Source organism: Tripterygium wilfordii, chromosome 16 (genome assembly GCF_013401445.1).
Source record: "Tripterygium wilfordii isolate XIE 37 chromosome 16, ASM1340144v1, whole genome shotgun sequence".
Taxonomy (NCBI): domain Eukaryota; kingdom Viridiplantae; phylum Streptophyta; class Magnoliopsida; order Celastrales; family Celastraceae; genus Tripterygium; species Tripterygium wilfordii.
The window spans coordinates 1,205,548-1,222,999 of record NC_052247.1 but is presented as its reverse complement, the minus strand read 5'-3'; the positions used below and the strand labels follow the sequence as shown (position 1 = coordinate 1,222,999).

Genomic DNA, 17,452 nt, shown 5'->3' with positions numbered 1-17,452 from the left:
CGACCAATCCAATCAGTCGGTTCTACGTAAATTTTTTATTTTTTTGTTGAAAATAACCTATCAATAGGTCAATTTGGTGATCGGTTCGGTTAATATAGTTTTTTTAACGTCCATATTTTTCACTGTTATACTCCAAGAGGAGGTTGAGTCTTGTAATGGACTATCGGAGGGGGTTCATGAGAAAAATGGGCCGTAGATCAATGGGCCGGAAGTAGTCCCACAACCACCTATTTTCAGGAGTTTCGGGCTTGTTTTGGGCTCTAAGGCCCATTCCATGTAAAAGAAAATTCCAGAAAGGGCATATCTGTCATTGCACCCCTCGGTCCTTCCACGACCCCTCTAGAGGTTGAACGACTTTCCTTGTTCAGATCAATGGCTTTTTCTCTCCCCTCTTCGTGACATCGAGCGTCTATTTGAAACCCTAATTCAAGAATTGTAAATTCAATCTCTTTTGTTTAGAAGCCCTAATTTTTGAAATTCATCGACGAATTATTGTTCTTTTTGTGATTGGTTGATTAATCGGATGGGCAGTGGCAGTGACTCGGCAACCGCACTCGCTCCTGGGTTCCGATTCCATCCAACCGATGAGGAACTCGTTCGATACTACCTGAAGCGCAAGGTCTGCAACAAACCCTTCCGCTCGAACCCAATCTCCGTCACCGACGTCTATGGATACGAGCCCTGGGACCTTCCAAGTCTCTCTCTCCGACTCCATATATGTGAATTTGAATCAAGATGATCAATTTTCTGCGCTATTATTGATCAATGTGTTTTCTTTCTTTTGGGGTTTTAGGTAGATCGAAGCTGAAGAGCAGGGATTTGGAGTGGTATTTCTTTAGTGCGTTGGACAAGAAGTATGTGAACGGTTCGAAGACGAACCGTGCAACGGAGAAAGGCTACTGGAAGACTACAGGTAAGGACCGACCTGTTCGCCGGAATACCCGGACTGTCGGTATGAAGAAAACTCTCGTGTACCATCTCGGCCGAGCTCCCCATGGTGAGCGCTCCAATTGGGTCATGCACGAGTATCGCCTTACTGATGAAGATCTGGAAAAAGCGGGGATAGCCCAGGTAAGAGAGAGAGAGAGAGAAATCTAATTGAAATTTAAACAAATTCGAGATTTATGCCTATTTAAGTTTTCTATTTAGCAATTAAATTTTGGTTTGAATTCCAATAAGCTCAGATTTTATGCCTATTTGGGGTTTTATCTGTTGCAATTAAATTTGATTATCTGTTATTGATTTTTGGGTTTGGGTAGGATGCATATGTTTTGTGTAGAATATTTCAGAAGAGTGGTTCGGGTCCGAAGAATGGGGAGCAATACGGAGCTCCTTTTATTGAGGAGGAATGGGACAATGATGAGGTGGTGACCTTACCTGCTGAGAAAGCCGTGGCAGCTGTTGATGAGGTTGATTTTGGCTATGGTCCCCCCGTTGAGGCTGATAATCTGGAACAGGTATTTCTTTGTGTATTTGGATTTAAACTTGATTCAAGAATTATAGCTTAAGCTGTGCTCCTTAGCTTAGATGTGGAAATGATGTATTATTCATCACTACTTATTTTTCTTGCACCTCTATGTATTCCTCTTCCCTGATCGAATTCATATATATATATATCCATCTGCCAGAATGAAAATGGTGTATATTTTGAGGAGCCTTCTTGCCCACCGGACTTCTCTTATGAAGATACAAGTAATGATATTGACCTTTTGAGGGGATTCAGTGAAGATGATCAGAAGCCCATGATAGGCAATCGTGAATTGCAGTATGGTCAATTGCCCGGCACTGACAATAACTTACCACCTGAGGAATTTGAGATAGATGCAAAACCAGTCAAAGACGAATATTTTGCTGTGGAAGCGAGTAATGATGGGTATCTTAATGATGTCAATTACTTGGTTTCTGAACCGTACATAGATGCTATCGATCATCCTTCGCATGGTGATGGATTCTACCTGGAAGCTAATGAGGCAGAAGCTGGAGGTTTTGAAATGGTTGATGAGTTCCTCAACTTTTTCGATACCGAAAATGAAAATTTGCCTTTTGATCCTCCAGAATGTCTGGAAAATGAGAACAATCATTATGACCAGGTTTCTCAAAGTGTAAAGGTAAAGTCGAGATTTATATTGTATGATTTGAGAGCTGTCCTATGTGATTAATGTTTCAGCATACACTCAAATTGTTTCTTGTTAACAGGATGTCTGCAGAGCCGGTGAGGACACACCCATGCTGGTGCACCGAGATCAATTTGCTACACTTGGAAATGCTGATGCTTCTTCCTCGAAACAGAAGCATGAAGATGCTAAACCATTTAAGCCGGGTAAGTTGTTTATATTAACTTGGCAAGTTCCATCAATTTCCAGCGACATCCATTGTTGCTAGTTTCATAGTAAATCATGTGTTCTAAATTTGTACAAGAGTTCCTCAATGCTGTCTTCTTGTATGTTGCAGAAGTGGACTATCCATTTATTCAAAAGGCCAGTCACTTATTGGGAGGCATTTCTCCTCCTGCATTTGCTTCCGAGTTGCCTATGAAGGATGCATCTCTCTACCGAAATTCAGCTTCATCATCTTCCAGTTCAGTTAGGGTTACTGCTGGTATAATCAGAATAGAGAATATGAGTTTGTCATCTGGAAAGAATGGAGACCTCAGCATCGTCTTTTCTATTTGCATTTCGGAAGGAAATATTAGTCCTCCCAGTTTGTTGCCAATGGGTAGCTCATTGTCAGGAAAGACAGGATCTGCAACAACGTGGAGCTGGTTCTTCTTGATGTTCTTCTGGGTTCTGCTTCTTGCAGTGAGTTTTAAAATTGCAACCCATATTTGTGCCAATTGATACTTTATGATTAATGTGGTGATTAGTTGCCCAATTCATATTTTATGAGGTCTGCTACTTGGTTGAATGCACAATAGGTTGACTAGGGCAACAAGTTGCTCAAGATTCTTTCTTTTTTATCTCATTGTCAGCGTTCTTAATGCTGACTTCCTCACTAGTCCTAGTCCTTGATGTTGTATACCTAACTTTTTATTTGTTCTTACAGTAATAGTAGGTGTTGACATTATTTGCTCAATAATCTTAATGTTAACAATTTGAGACTTAAAGTTTTTGACTTCCATTCAGACATTTAAGTTCTGTTAGAAGGGAACTGTTATGATATATTATCTGTTAGTCAATGTGCATGGGGGTATTTCAGCTAACTATTGAGCCACAGAAATCCATTGCCTTTTGTGGCATTGGAGACCATCCATTGTTAATTAGAAGCACAGCTTTAATGGAGATGAAGGTGCTTCTGATTATTGTGAACTGACTTGAGATTTATGGTGGGCCTGCAGTTTGTGCTTAATGATTTCAATGGGTGATCTGCAGTGTGGGTTCGTTGGTGTCTGGTGAATTATGGATGATATATATACGAGTCGATGAAGTGATAATGCATTGCAAATGGAGAACATTTCTCTCTATAGCAAACTACTTAGGTGATAGCATATTGATGCGGGGTTAACTCGTATGAACTCGAAAAGTGCAAAATTTGATTCTCATTGGGAGTAATACTTTTGTACGTTGAACTTCGGTTCAACTTATGCTACCGTCAAGTAGGAAAATTATGTGTGCACGGCCATGATGGTTCAAGTTTAAACCTATACTTGATGTATAAGAAACAAACTTGTATGAGATTGGTCACGATTACCAGCACATGCATGGCAAATAAAAAGAAAGAATACATATTCCAAGCTAAGCCACTGGAGACCTCAATATCCAGAAATTTAAGAGAAGACCGACATGTTACTACTACCTGCTAATAAGCGGAATACATTGTGCAAATAAATGTATAGTGCAGTCCAAAAAACATGTTCTTCTTTTCCTCACCTCAGTTGCTGTCTCTTAGATTTCTCATCATCGCAGTAGTCGGTCTCAAAAGGAGATCTGCTTGAATACTATTTTACATTTCTCCAGGAAGCATTGTGTCTTCTGGTAGATCACAGAATCCAATACCCTGAAAAAACCCAGAATATCAAGTTATTGAGTAATTTATTATATCAGCTTAAGGACACAGTGGTGTGTTGATATATGACATCTACCTCTCCTGTTAGATGGGCTACACGTCTCTTCTCAGCTAGCAACTCAGCCTCAGTCTGCAGAACAATTGTTCCCACAAAAATGGTTGATCAACATATACAAGAATGTGGTAAACATCACTGTAGTAAACTACTTAAGCCTTCTACATTGGTTCTATACTCGAGGTCCAGGATGATCTCTATATCCAGAATGGCGCCAGAAGAGTATTGATCGTACGTAAGGTGGGAATCTCCATAAACAATGGAGTAACAGATCTGTCGAATGTTGTGCGGAAACATTGTATATTCTTTCTTTGATTGTCATATGTTCTGAAAATTTTCAGTCAATGAAGAAGAATGCATACCTTAGAAATTCGCTGACGCAGGTAATCGTCGATTATTACATCCTTGACGAGTTCATAATCATCGTCTCCCTGGCAAATGGAGTTCAATGTTTTTAGAGCTGAACTTTAAATATTCGTACAAGATGAAGTCGATACTTAGTACTTACTTTTGATCGGCATGGCATGCTGAAAACAATATCCTCTGCGATACCATAAGGGTTTCCATCTGTATAAACCTACAATATCAAATTTAGGTCTCAGAATGGTGAAGCACCAAGAGCAACTTGATTAACAACTAATTTTGAAACACTAGCAGAAGTCATTTTCTATTTAGTTGCATGGAAACAACATTACTGGCGATAGTCTAGTTGGTTATCTCTCCGGACTTTGGGCATAAAGAATCTTGCCTGAAGATCGAGAGTTGGAACTATTTCCAAGTATTTTCATTTTTTTTGGGGAAAAGAGCCATGCAAGAATACAGGTAAGAATAAGAGGACTTACTCCAGAAGAAAAACCAATCACCCTCAGGGGTGGGAGTTATTAGAGTCTTTATGGCATCAACGATTGACACAGCAGTTGATGCAGCCGAAGATCGACCCCATTTCTTAATCAGCACACCACCTCTCTAAAAAAATTTGTAAGAACATCTTAAAACGTTAGAAACTGTTTGCCTTCGTAAGGCTCTCCCCATGATGATCAGAAAATTCATCAATGGCAATAATTTATCATGATCTGAATATCTCACCTTCTGGACTTTCTCAGTGAACTCTTCTTCCAACTACTTATGATCCTTGATAACTGTTTTGACAGGTAAACTATCGATCCTTGCAATTAAGAAGTCTGGAACCTGGTAAAAAAAACATACAGATGCAAGCTAGAATACCTTCAAGGGCTTGGAATGACCTCTCAGATCCCAAGAGTTTCAATGCAATAGGCTGATCTGGGCCAAAAACTTCACCAGATGCAAGCTAGAATAACAAGATTGATCAGGAACTATATTATAAAGAGACACAAGATCTTTCAACTTGTTTCCAAGACTTCCTTAATTTGAATAGTAAATGATTTGATATCATCCCAGCAGAACCTGAGACTGACACATTGATTAACTTCTTCCATGATTTTGTCTCTTCCTCCTGAGCAGGAAATCAAAACAAAAAATCTATTACATCACCGGATACCCAGATTATCCTAAATATGGTTTAGCCAAATACACAATTGTAAGTACTTCCATAATACAAGCTGTTAGAAATATAGATCGGGTGAGTCCTGCAACATAGCTCCGATACCATGTGACAAATATGGACCAGGGGTGGGCCCACGTTACATGGGTTCGCGTGGCGTTCATGGCCCTGGAGGAGAGCTCATCGTACTCAAAAGCTTAAGTCATTGAGTTGGACCTCCTCATGTGATATAAACCACACTTCTTCTTCCTATTTTTTCTATGCAAGACTTGGGTGAGGCTCCAACACAAGTTAAAAACTAACTTTTTTCGGCTAAGCAATCCAGAATTTCACAAGAAAACAAAATTTAACAGTATGGAATAACAACAAACAGGATCAGTGCACATCACAGAGGAAACAGAGACAGCTCGTGCCAGTACCACCCATGAAATGACTCTAACAACACAAAACAACAACATGTATAATAATAAATAGATTATAAAAGTGAAGGACTTACAGCTTTGAGATAGTACGTTAGGCAGACAACTCCATAACAATCGGACTTGCTGTTAGGTCCGTCAGCCTGAACTGCAACTTGACTGAGAAACAACAACAACAACAACGCATACCCACTATGATCATAATTAAAGAAGGAAAAGAGAAAGAATAGCTCCATCTAATATTGGCAACAAAGATTGATAGAACATACTTAGGCGCAACAGAGCAAGTAATTTTAGCACTTCAGCGCAACAGAGCAACCAATCGGAGAGAACGGCGTCGGTGATCATAGATACGGGACGAAGATAGGGAGAGCTGTGAGGAGTGGAGACGAGTGGTCCTGGTGTAAGCAAGGGACAGCTCTGCTACCGCCATGGCCGCGGAAACTGGGGAGTAGAAGGAAGAGACAGAGTGAGCGGGCGAGTTTTGGTTTTAAAGGATTAATTGAAATCAGATGGTAAGGCCAAGGCCTATTACACTTGTCATGCCATTGTAATGTAATCCATGCAATCCACTCTTTACTATTGCTTTTCCTGCAATGGGAGTTCATATGCATTTGGAAATTGGAATGTAAAAGCATAATGTAGTAGAAGTAACAAAATTAATAACTATGGAAGTAAAAGGAACTTGTTTTCCTCTCGGAAGTTTTGGCTAAGGTTCTGTGGAGGATATATATGAAATTAGCATGGCTTCATTAGAATTTAGTTTTGTCGTGTCAAATGAGAAACTTATTTTTAGTACAGACAGATTAGAAAGATCAAATTTAGACCTATACCAAATGTTGAAAGAGCAAACAATGACGTTTACCAAGAACAGCATAATTTATGAGTTGGTAGGTCGATCCATGAGTTTATTCAATGCACCCGTAAAATTAAACAACAGCCGAATAGATAAGGTACCACAAACAGATATAGGGCAGGGGGGGGGGTATTTGATGCGCTCCAGAACGGCAGAGAGATATTGAGAATATTTAAAAGAATAACATTTAACAAATGTGCAAATGAAGCACATAACCAAGAGAAAAAAATGTTCCAACAGCAAAATGCTCAAGCATACCATCCTAGGAAAACATAAGACACAACAGTAGCTAATTGGACACTACAAACTGTGCCAAAGAAAATAAATTATGCTAATTCTATATTTGGTCAGGTTGAGGCTGACCTAATCCAACAACATTTCTTCTATTCTTTTTTTTTGAGAGAGTTGGTTTTCCCACGAGAATTTCTTGTAAAGAACTCTGCCGGTGAGCTTGCCTCCCGTTCTTGTTTCTCAATCACAGCTTTTGCATCCAAAGTAACTCATAAGGAGAAGGTATGTGGACGTGGCTAAGATTGCCAAATGACTCGGAAATAGCAAGCATGTCCAGAATGTACTGAGAATACTGGAAACCTAATCCATTGCCTTCTCAGCAGCATATGCCACCTTCTGCATAATCATGGACTCAGCTGTGTTGATTGCTCTTGGAGGTCCACTGATTGTGACTTTCCTGCCAAACGTAAAGAGAACACCAAATTTTAAAATATTTGTCAGCTAAATGTTCTGCCCCTCAATCAGCGAGGACTGATGAGCACAAAATCCTTGGATACATACCTGTCAGTTGTTCCAGTCATGAAATCCCCTCTATCAGATACTTTTATCTTGGCTCCACTAACCTGCAAAAAAACAAATGTCTTAAAATGCATATGCTTGGTAGTAACAGACAAAGTTGGAATATTTGCAACTTGCAGACCTGGCTGATTTCCATGATATTCCTTCCACCCCTACCAACAACCAATCCAATGTGACTGTCAGAAACGCCTATTGTGATGGAGTCAAAGTGATCCTCCTGGAAAATACCATCAGACAGCCTTGTCTCATCAAAGTTGACAAGATATATGTGCAAAGCACATGCAAATGTGAACATATTGTTGCAGTTTAAATAACTTTACGAAAATTCACAGTAATCTACCCTATGCCTAAACTGCAAAAGAGAAGACGTAAGGGATCAATTACTTCAAGTAGTTGGATATTACAATAGCTCATCATAATCTCCATCCTTGATGAAAGCAATGGTAATCATGTAGCTCAAGTCTTCACATGGAGCCACCAAAAATTTCCCCAATGGAACATATTTTTATAACTAAATCCTTTCTCTGACACCGAGGTCACCAAAAGCAAGTATAGATGAACTTGGCCATATCTTTTTATTTCATTGTTTCAGACTGGCACTCATCATAGAGACTTCTCAATAATCCCGATTGGTAGGTAACCTCTTCAAGATCTAATTTAACATCGTTTGGAGGCAGCCAAACTACAACCTGCCAAAAACTTCTAACCTTTCAAGTAATTCCAATATTTTTTAGAAATTAAACTGACTATCCTCCTCTATAAGTTGAAATGAATCTTGTGGGGGTGTGGGGGATGGGGAGGGGCGTGGCAGAGGCATCATCTTCATTATCGTTCTACCTCGTAAAACTCCATGTTCAAAACTCTAGACCATCCTAATGAACATTCAAATATTCTGCCTCTAAGCAAAGGATAAATGAACTATCAATAGAAATACAATTTCTTTTTTTGAATAGGATGAACCTTGTTATTTTGAAACTTCCCTACAGCAGCACTTGGTCCATAGCTCATCGAATTGTATGCCACAACTACAACAGAAAGAAGCAAATGTTACATGTAAAAATACCATTAAAACCAAACGAAATAGCACCAAAAGATTCAAGCTATACTAACAACCAAAATTTTCGCGTTGATCCTATCGAAAAGAAGAGGGGCAATATAAATTGAAGCCCCCAAAGCCCCAAATAGCACATGCAACTACGGGGTAAAACCGGTTCCCTTGAACCCAACACAGGTCTCTCTGCATCTACCATGAAGCCATTTACATTTCTCTAAAACCGATTCCCTTGTTATGTGTGTGTTGGAGGCATTGAACACGGTTGTCTTCCTAAATCTGGTGAACATTGTCTTAAAGGCCAAAGCAAGATAAAGAAAACATCAAAACTTGAAGCAGATGACGAGGAAATTAGAATTTGACTTAGATGAAAAGGAAAATTGCGCACACACAAACCTGGATATGCAAAAGGGGTATTCATAGTTTGGTGGTAGTGAGAATCTTCAGATAGCTTAGATAAAATCAATTCAATAGCGCGCATTTGCTCATCTAGAATGCCCGTGAGTGTCACTAGCCTGTCACTGAATCCATAAAAGTTATTGTCTTGTGGAGATATCTTAATCCCAGCTTGAGAGTCTTCAATAAATGACCTGCATATGTACAAACCTTGACATCAGCTGATCAGCAGCCTCATTTTTCCCCCCCTATTCAGATTGCAAAAATAAAAGAAGGGCCCAAAATCATATATTTGCTGGCTGCCGATCTTGCCAGAAACATTTTGAGAAATGATTGTCTATGGAGATGCAAATTAACAGGCAATACAGTTAATAATAGTGGGCATGTTCCTGTTGTTCTTCCTGCAAAAAACTATCTCCGTTTTGGCTTCCTTAAAATCAGCAACATGCATACTCACTCATAAACGTGCCATACACTTGATCAGCTAAGAGAACAGTCAAACATTTACACGAGTCACTCCATATTCTGCTAATATATTCTATCTGAATAAGGGTTTCAACTACAGAACCAAGTTTAATGATTGACTGTTCTTGCTAATGTATGATGATAACTAAAAATCTGCTAACTTGTACCACAGTCCATCTTGAAAATGATCCATATAAGTATATAACTCCTCACATATGCACAACGTGCAAGGTTCAATTCCTCTCATCCTCAAAGAATTAAGACTGTAATCCCGTAACTTATTCAAAAATAAAAAATAAAAATCTATGCTTCGTATAGAGGATTTTTTACTTTGCAGTTGAAATTTTCAAGGCAAATCCCTTTAAAAACCAGCAGTTGTACATATTAACAAAATTTCAAATAAATAAACACAACTGATGCAACTGCTAAACCTAGTTTTTAAAATTGTTAAAGAAAGTTACATGAGGTGGTTGAATATTTCCTAGGCCAAGAAAGCTTTCTTACTTCATCCGAAAACTATCAGACCAAGTAAACTAAATTAGTTATATTATATAGTTCTATTACAGAACAAGTAGTAGAAACCATACTTTATTGTCGACCCTCCTTTCCCAATTATGCCACCACAAGAGCTATTTGGAACAATTAGTCTCACTCTTGTTCTTGGTTGTTCAATATCGCTGCCTTCTTCACTGTGAAGCTGGTCACAAAACAGAAAAATGAGACTAAATCACCATCAAGACTTTATAACATATATGGAGAATAAACCATGCTGTAATATATACCTCACTCAACAACTTTCCAAGAACAAGTTCCATAGCTTTTAACACATCATCAAATGTTCCAGATATCATAATTATCCTATCAGTGGTTCCCGGAAAAAATTCCTGATTGCGTGATAGCTGGATTCGGGCTCCAGATTGAGACTGAAAATCAGTTATCGTCGAGCCACCCTTTCCAATGACAGAACCTGCTGCAGCATTTGACACAAGAAACCTAATATATGTTTGCTTCTCCGCAGAATCTGACATGAACAAGTAAGATGGAAGAAAATGAATAGTAGAATTGTCCAAACTGGAATAAAATTATGCATTAAATAAGTAAATACATGATTTAACTTATGAATGAATTGGATGGAGTTGCTAACACTTTCAATTTATCATCTTGAAGTAGCAATATCAGCATTCTCCCAACGGGCAAAATGACATCCTTACGTCTCATTACAGGCAAGAACTGTAGTACAAAGACCATAATCTCAATCCATGACAAGCTAAACATCATAACAAGCTAACCTAAGAAGTTACTGAAGTGGCTGGTATTTGACATCTTTGACACAAGCATTCTATAGTAATAACATTTGGGTTGGATGATTTCATCAAAAAAGCAGAACATCTAATATTACCTCCTCATAACCAAATATGAAAAGGAAATGATCTGCATTCAAATATACTTCTAGAGATACACTACATTACAGAGATGATGAATGACCTAGGAGGCAGTGGTTAAATCAAGAGACAGGGAAAAGATTTGAAGAATAAAGCGTAGGCAATCACTTGCTTGAACTTCAGGAGAATAAATGCATGGTCCATTTAAAGCTGCCAACAAGTTGAAAATATATTGCATAACTGTAGGTCCAAATGTTCTATAACAGCTGCATGCAAGATGAAAGACAATGCCGAGATAAAATTCTTGAGAAGGAAAATGATCCATCTTCCACCTAAATATGGTATCTATCAACGTCACTATGTATATCACTTCATAAACATCTTTTCCTTCCTACCAGTACGGAAAACTAGTGACTGCCATGTAATGTATTCCTTCCACCATGCAGAAGTTACCGTAAATTCTAAAAATTTAAATCATAAACCCACAAATGTGCAACAATACACAGAATTTTACAGCAGTGCTTCAGTCTCACTACTTGACAAAGTATGATTAGATAATTTTTCAAAATCACCCGTAAAATTGCTTTCCAGAACATCCACATTGCACAACCATATGCATCAGATCAGATGACATGAAATGGGAAGAAAAACTACTGGAACAAAGAGTAATCTAATACTATCTCACACTCAACATCTGTGACACCACAAAGATATGACAGAAAGAAACATAAACATAAGTCAAAAAAGCTTATTGCCGGACTCATCACTTCCATAAATCCCGGATCAAAATATAACTCCCCGAGCTGATTCCCCAAGATTTTCCCTTTCCTCCTTGTTTGCAATTCAAATGAAAAGAAAATGAGACAGGTAACAAATCCCAACTCTTTTTACCAAAGCTTCGTCAGTTATAGAACAGCTACAGCAACAAAACAAAAATTCACAGGACCAGACACTTTAATCTGTGCACTTCCTCCACAATTCTAAAAGACAGTATAAACTAAACATTGAATCAACAAAACGAAAATGCCATTGACGAAACCATAAAAATCTATGCACATCGGGAGCAGATCAGATCAGACACCTGAAGTCGGTGATTTCGGCGGTGGTGGAGATCGCCTCCTCGTCCCCTCCGGTGAAGACATGTATGATGACTCGTTCGATTCCATCACCTTATCCAAACACAAAAGAAACCGTCAAAATCATTACCACTAAAACGTACAGAAATCAAACAAACAACCTTCCTCATTTGCTACAATGACCGCGAGAGAGAGAGAATAGAGCTTACTTATTCGCAAAATCACTTGAATTTCGAAATCTCTTGCTTCTCTTCTGCTCAACTGCGAGTCTCTCCGCTAGCTAATCTCTGTCTCTCGCTCGCAAGCCTGGTTTTTGCTTCTCTATGCGCATTTGCTTGCTTGATTTGTTTTAGAGTGAAAACCGCCTCCCATTTATGTTATAATTACATTTTCTTCCCTCTTGAAAACGCGTATTTACGATACAACCCCACTATACGCACACTTTGTGGATAGGCTCACATGTATGTAAGATTTTTATTCCGAAAATTTGTCAATTTGTCAACAGATTTTTACAATGCCATCACGATGCACGTTCTACTTTTTTAAACATATATATTGGAAACTCTCCAAGATAGAGTCCTTTAAATTTCCCGACGAAGTAAACCTTTGAACCAGTACATTATATTCTCATAAGTTTTCTTATAGGGAATCAAAGTATTTCATTGACATTTTAACAAGGGATGTGAGCTCGAAGTATTTATGAGAGATTTCGAACATATTATCCATATATTTGATAGAATGTCAGAAATCAAACTCGGTCAATCCCTTAAAAACTATTTTTCATTGCTTATTCAATGTTTTTGTATATTTGACTTTAAAGAATGATATTGTTTGTGAACAACATGATAATTTATGTTGGATAGATGCGTTCATATCCTCATTCCGCTCCAACACTCATAGTTCAGGGATGAAATTGAAAGCAAAAATGGTTTAATATCGAAAACAGAACAATTATATGGTCGAAAATTTATATTTAGCACACTACATGCCAGGCCCAGGCCCACATTCGCTCCTCCAATCCCGCTTTGAACTAGTTTTCAACAAGCGCGCCCTTTTGGAAATCAAACACCATCTATCATCGTCCATTGTCATCTCATGAGATCTGACCGTCCACGTCATCGATCCGCGTCTCACCCAAATTGACCAATCACCTCTCAACAACACCTCCTATATATATGAAACCTCCCAACGCCAAATTCATTCTCATGCTCACACCCCTCCCGCACAGTTCGAAGAATTTGGTTCGTTACTTCGTTCTTTGATTTTTTTCCCGGGAATTTCGTTGAAGCGAATTTCGATGGCACCGAAGCCGGCGGAAAAGGCACCGGCAGCCGAGAAGAAGCCTAGAGCGGAGAAGAAGTTGCCGAAGGAGGCGCCAGTCTCGGCGGAGAAGAAGAAGAAGAAGGCGAAGAAAAGCGTGGAGACGTACAAGATCTACATCTTTAAGGTTCTGAAGCAGGTGCATCCAGATATTGGGATCTCGAGCAAAGCCATGGGAATCATGAACAGCTTCATCAATGATATCTTTGAGAAACTCGCACAGGAGTCTTCCAGGCTCGCTCGTTACAACAAGAAGCCAACCATCACCTCTCGCGAGATCCAGACCGCTGTCAGGCTGGTGCTACCCGGTGAACTCGCCAAGCACGCCGTTTCTGAAGGCACCAAGGCCGTCACGAAGTTTACTAGCTCTTAGAATTTTTCGTTATTTGCTTTGTTTTAGGTATTTTAGGTATTTTGCTGTTTGGTTCTGATTGATTTTGGAATTAGGGTTTAGTGGTCGGTTACTAGTTCAGTTACAGATGTAAAGAAGGTACAGGGCATCTCATAGGAAATTACTGCCGTATTTTTTTCCTTATTCAATCAATGAAACTTCGATTTGCAATCTGAATCCTTTTATGTCAATCAAACCGTTTTGAATTTCTCTGCCGTTAATGACCCTCGGAAGCACATGCATGGTGTTTTTGCTGCAATTTTTAAAGCAAGATTCGTTGCTCGCATTAGAATGTCTCTGTCCAGCAGCTAGAGAATCCTCCAAGTAATGTTCAAATATCTTTTCTTATTATGTTCAGTTTGTTGGAGTGAAAAACAGTCGGTTGATTGGGTGCAGTTGAGTATATACGTTTGCCTGCAAGTCATGTTGGATTTGCTGTTTCTATCTAAACTTTTGCTCAATTTTCTTCTGTACTCGATCTGAGTATGCACATTCTGGAACAATGCAGCAGCTTTATCTGCTTAGCCCGGGGTATATTTGTATCTCCAAATGTCGAAACATATAAGATTTCTTCTCTTTCTGGAATCCCTTAATAGGTTGCTTCTTGTATGAAGATCATTGTTGTGAATTGTTTCTCTATCGTTGCATGCAGTTTTTTTTTTTTTTTTTCCTGCAGTTTGTAAAAGACTACCAAGCTGTGGCTTTAGGAGACACCTCAAGACCAGACGAGGACTCCTGCATTTGAAGTCATTGCAATTTTAATTACAGATGTCCAACCTATTTACCACATCCAAAAAATTATGGAGGTCATACTGGTAGATAGATTGAAAGTCTGGTATTAAAACTGCAGAGAAATTGCACGACTTCTACTGCGTGACCGTTAACCCCTCAAGAGTTTTCTTTTCTGCTTCTTCTCTCTCAGTTTTATATTCAACTAAACAGTGAATTATACAGTTAAGAAATGGTTCATATCCATGATTCAGACTGAACCGACACATTAGCTGGAGCATTTTTTTTTTTTCGTTCTCTTATTTTTAATCGTCATTTCTTTCTAGTCCTCCATGTTTCACGAACCATTTTGCCAAGTTCTGATAGAATTGATTGAGGGAGGCAGTGGCATGTAGGGCATGAATATCTGGGCAGATCTGGGGCTGTTTCTCTTTACAGAAAATGCCAAAACAGAAATGACCAAAGCCAAGTAATGTTCTGGTTTAAGGTTTGTGATCTTTTCTACTAGTCCCATAAGCCAAGTAATGTTCTTAAAATATTTTTTCTTCTGTGCGAAACTCTAGTGATATGTTTTGTCCATGTCATGTACCTTTTGTGGCTTCATAGTAGTGCATTTTATTTAGGACAATTTAGCAACACAACTTCTGATAACAGGAATTGGCAAGAAACTGCTAATCAGCAAGATGATTGGCAAGAAGAAATCACCACTGCTGAGAGAGATAATTGCCTATAGTCTACTTACAGTCAGTCAAATGATTGGAGAGATGGTAATGCTGAAACTATCGGCGGAAATTTTGTCACTGTGTTTCTGTCTACCATCTATAGCATCGATTGAGAAAGCAAGTGTTCTATAATAGGTACATTTGAAACCATGACATTTTTGTACATTCATGTTCTTCATTTTCTTTTTCTTTTTTTCTCAATCTAGAATGAAGAAAGAATTCAAATTTTTTGTCAGCGATGTAAGTTATTGAGGAATGCTATATGTGCTGATGGTAAAGAGGCCTTAACTTGTTCAAAAGAGCTAAAAAAAAGACATTGTTAAAGTTTCAATCAATCTCTCATCTTAGTTTTACGAAGAATATAGCTAGGCTGTGTCGTTTAGCCAGTGGACCTAAAATAAATGTAAAATAGTGAGACAAAAAAAGAACAATAAGCCCATGTAAATATAAGCAAACATGAAAGCCCAAGCCCAATAAATATAAAGCCTTAGGCCCGAATAAACAAACACACGTCTTTCCTTCAACAACTGGTTCAATCCAAAATCCAATTACTTTCTCCCAGCACCCACAAAACATAACAAAAAAAGATTGGGCCCATACGAAACGTTTAGGCCCATCAAAAATATTGTTGAGACCATGACCACCAAAGCCCAACTTCAAGCGGTCTAGCCTTTAGCCTCCCTTCCTCCTCTGTTCGGAAACAGCTGTCGGCATTTGCAGCAAACAATGTGAGGGGACTGACTGACTGACTGATTGAGAATGGAAAATGGAGATACAAACATTGAAGCCCAAACCCATCTCCATATGACTTGTATTTGGCACTCTCTCTATGTTCTTCCTTACCAATAACAGTCCTGCTGCATAGCCAGGTTTGGTTTCTCTCCCCCTCTCTGTTTCTTTGGCAATCAAAGATTAGGGTAACAAAAGAACTGTACTTAATTGTTTGTATTGATTATTACAGCACTGTAAGTTTTCGATTCGATGACAAAATTTTATATGCCTAAAATTCTTCAACAGTTTTCTGAGTTTCCCGTGTTTCAATCGCATCAGATGCTGATGATTGTTTAATGTTTTTCTCCACTTCTGGAATTTCACTTGCATCAAATGCTGTAAATGTTTCACAGTTTTCTCTGATTCCATCACTTCATTGCTGGGTTTCACTGTAATTTTCGTGGAACCTCAAGTGATGGTCTTTTTTGCCAAAAGCAAAACGACAAGGAAGAAAGGAAAATAACATAGAAAACGCCAAAGATAGACAGTATGAACACACCACAGCTGTGTTCTTGCCTTGGAGTCCCACTCGAAAAGTCTGCATATGTGTCCTGTCCACCACTCTGTCTCAATCCGATCCGATCCGATCCGATCCAATCCCATCCAGCAAAGGAAAGAAAATATACCAATTCTACTGTTCATGTAATCATTTTACGCGTTTTCTTCTTTTACTTTTTCTTTTTGACAATTATTAGATTTCAATGGGATGGGACTCACGAAGTAACATTTTCTATAGGATTGTTAATTGTAGGTTATATATATATATATAGGGTTTATTTAGAAGTGTTGTGAATTATTATGAAGTGCTATGTGGTGTTGGATTCCCACTCGAAAAGTCTGCATATGTGACCTGTCCACCACTGTCCAATCCAGCAAAGGAAGAAAATATGCCAATTCTAGTGTTCATGTAATCATGTTACGCGTTTTCTTCTTTTACTTTTTCTTTTTATTTTTTGACAATTACTAGATTCCAATGGATGTGACTCACGAAGTAACATTTTCTATAGGATTATTAATCCACACATAACAGTAACACCTCAATGTACGGTTTTTCACTTTTCTTGAATGCTAAAACAGAAGTTATCTCCACTTCCTGTTTCACAACTTTTCAACTATGTAACTCTATCACATCCTTACACAATTACATGATTACCATTGATATATATATATATATATATATATTTGTTTGTTTATTTACTATAAAGAGACTTATCATGTGAGGCAAAGTGATTCAAAAATACATATGGATTTTTGACCCAAACCATCTGTTTATATGCATACAATAATTAAAAAAAACACCAAATTATTATTCATCGATTGGTGATATAACAAATTTAATCAAACAAATTACACTTCACTACCATTTTTAATTAACATATAATTTAAGTCTCCAATCAACAACATGTCATAATTTGTGCTCATCTAAGACTCCCATCAAATTGTATCAACAAACAGATGCTTTTGGGAGGGGGTTTCGCCAGCATG

At 38.4% G+C, this 17,452-nt stretch overlaps 3 protein-coding genes and 1 pseudogene across 3 annotated transcripts; 2 read left to right on the top strand and 2 right to left on the bottom strand.

Annotated features, from left to right (window-relative positions):
- The first annotated feature begins 358 nt into the window (after positions 1-358).
- LOC119981322 (NAC domain-containing protein 53-like) lies at positions 359-3,075 on the top strand. The gene is made up of 6 exons (XM_038824408.1): positions 359-695; positions 794-1,071; positions 1,260-1,457; positions 1,629-2,108; positions 2,197-2,320; positions 2,452-3,075. The coding sequence occupies exons 1-6, from the start codon at positions 524-526 to the stop codon at positions 2,835-2,837; spliced, it is 1,638 nt and encodes a 545-aa protein (XP_038680336.1). The 5' UTR covers positions 359-523; the 3' UTR covers positions 2,838-3,075.
- On the bottom strand, positions 2,863-6,431 carry LOC119981240 (annotated as a pseudogene).
- A 569-nt stretch (positions 6,432-7,000) lies between these two features.
- Positions 7,001-12,383, bottom strand: LOC119981514 (protein BTR1). The gene is made up of 9 exons (XM_038824666.1): positions 12,244-12,383; positions 12,040-12,127; positions 10,359-10,597; positions 10,164-10,273; positions 9,112-9,305; positions 8,625-8,689; positions 7,786-7,881; positions 7,647-7,708; positions 7,001-7,542 (listed from the first exon to the last, which is right to left on the bottom strand). Exons 2-9 carry the CDS (start codon positions 12,122-12,124, stop codon positions 7,446-7,448), a joined length of 948 nt encoding a protein of 315 aa, XP_038680594.1. The 5' UTR covers positions 12,125-12,127; positions 12,244-12,383; the 3' UTR covers positions 7,001-7,445.
- Positions 12,384-13,247: 864 nt separating this feature from the next.
- Positions 13,248-13,922, top strand: LOC119981201 (probable histone H2B.3). The gene has a single exon (XM_038824259.1). The coding sequence runs from the start codon at positions 13,332-13,334 to the stop codon at positions 13,725-13,727; it is 396 nt and encodes a 131-aa protein (XP_038680187.1). The 5' UTR covers positions 13,248-13,331; the 3' UTR covers positions 13,728-13,922.
- Positions 13,923-17,452: the final 3,530 nt, after the last annotated feature.

Coding starts and splice junctions, on each gene's coding strand:
- LOC119981201 (XM_038824259.1), top strand. CDS start 13,332: ATGGCACCGAAGCCGGCGGAAAAGGCACCGGCAGCCGAGAAGAAGCCT.
- LOC119981322 (XM_038824408.1), top strand. CDS start 524: ATGGGCAGTGGCAGTGACTCGGCAACCGCACTCGCTCCTGGGTTCCGA. Junction 696..793: donor CGAGCCCTGGGACCTTCCAA/GTCTCTCTCTCC, acceptor TTGGGGTTTTAG/GTAGATCGAAGCTGAAGAGC. Junction 2,109..2,196: donor AGGTTTCTCAAAGTGTAAAG/GTAAAGTCGAGA, acceptor TCTTGTTAACAG/GATGTCTGCAGAGCCGGTGA.
- LOC119981514 (XM_038824666.1), bottom strand. CDS start 12,124: ATGGAATCGAACGAGTCATCATACATGTCTTCACCGGAGGGGACGAGG. Junction 7,709..7,785: donor ATATCATGGAAATCAGCCAG/GTCTGCAAGTTG, acceptor GTTTTTTTGCAG/GTTAGTGGAGCCAAGATAAA. Junction 7,543..7,646: donor ATGACTGGAACAACTGACAG/GTATGTATCCAA, acceptor TACGTTTGGCAG/GAAAGTCACAATCAGTGGAC.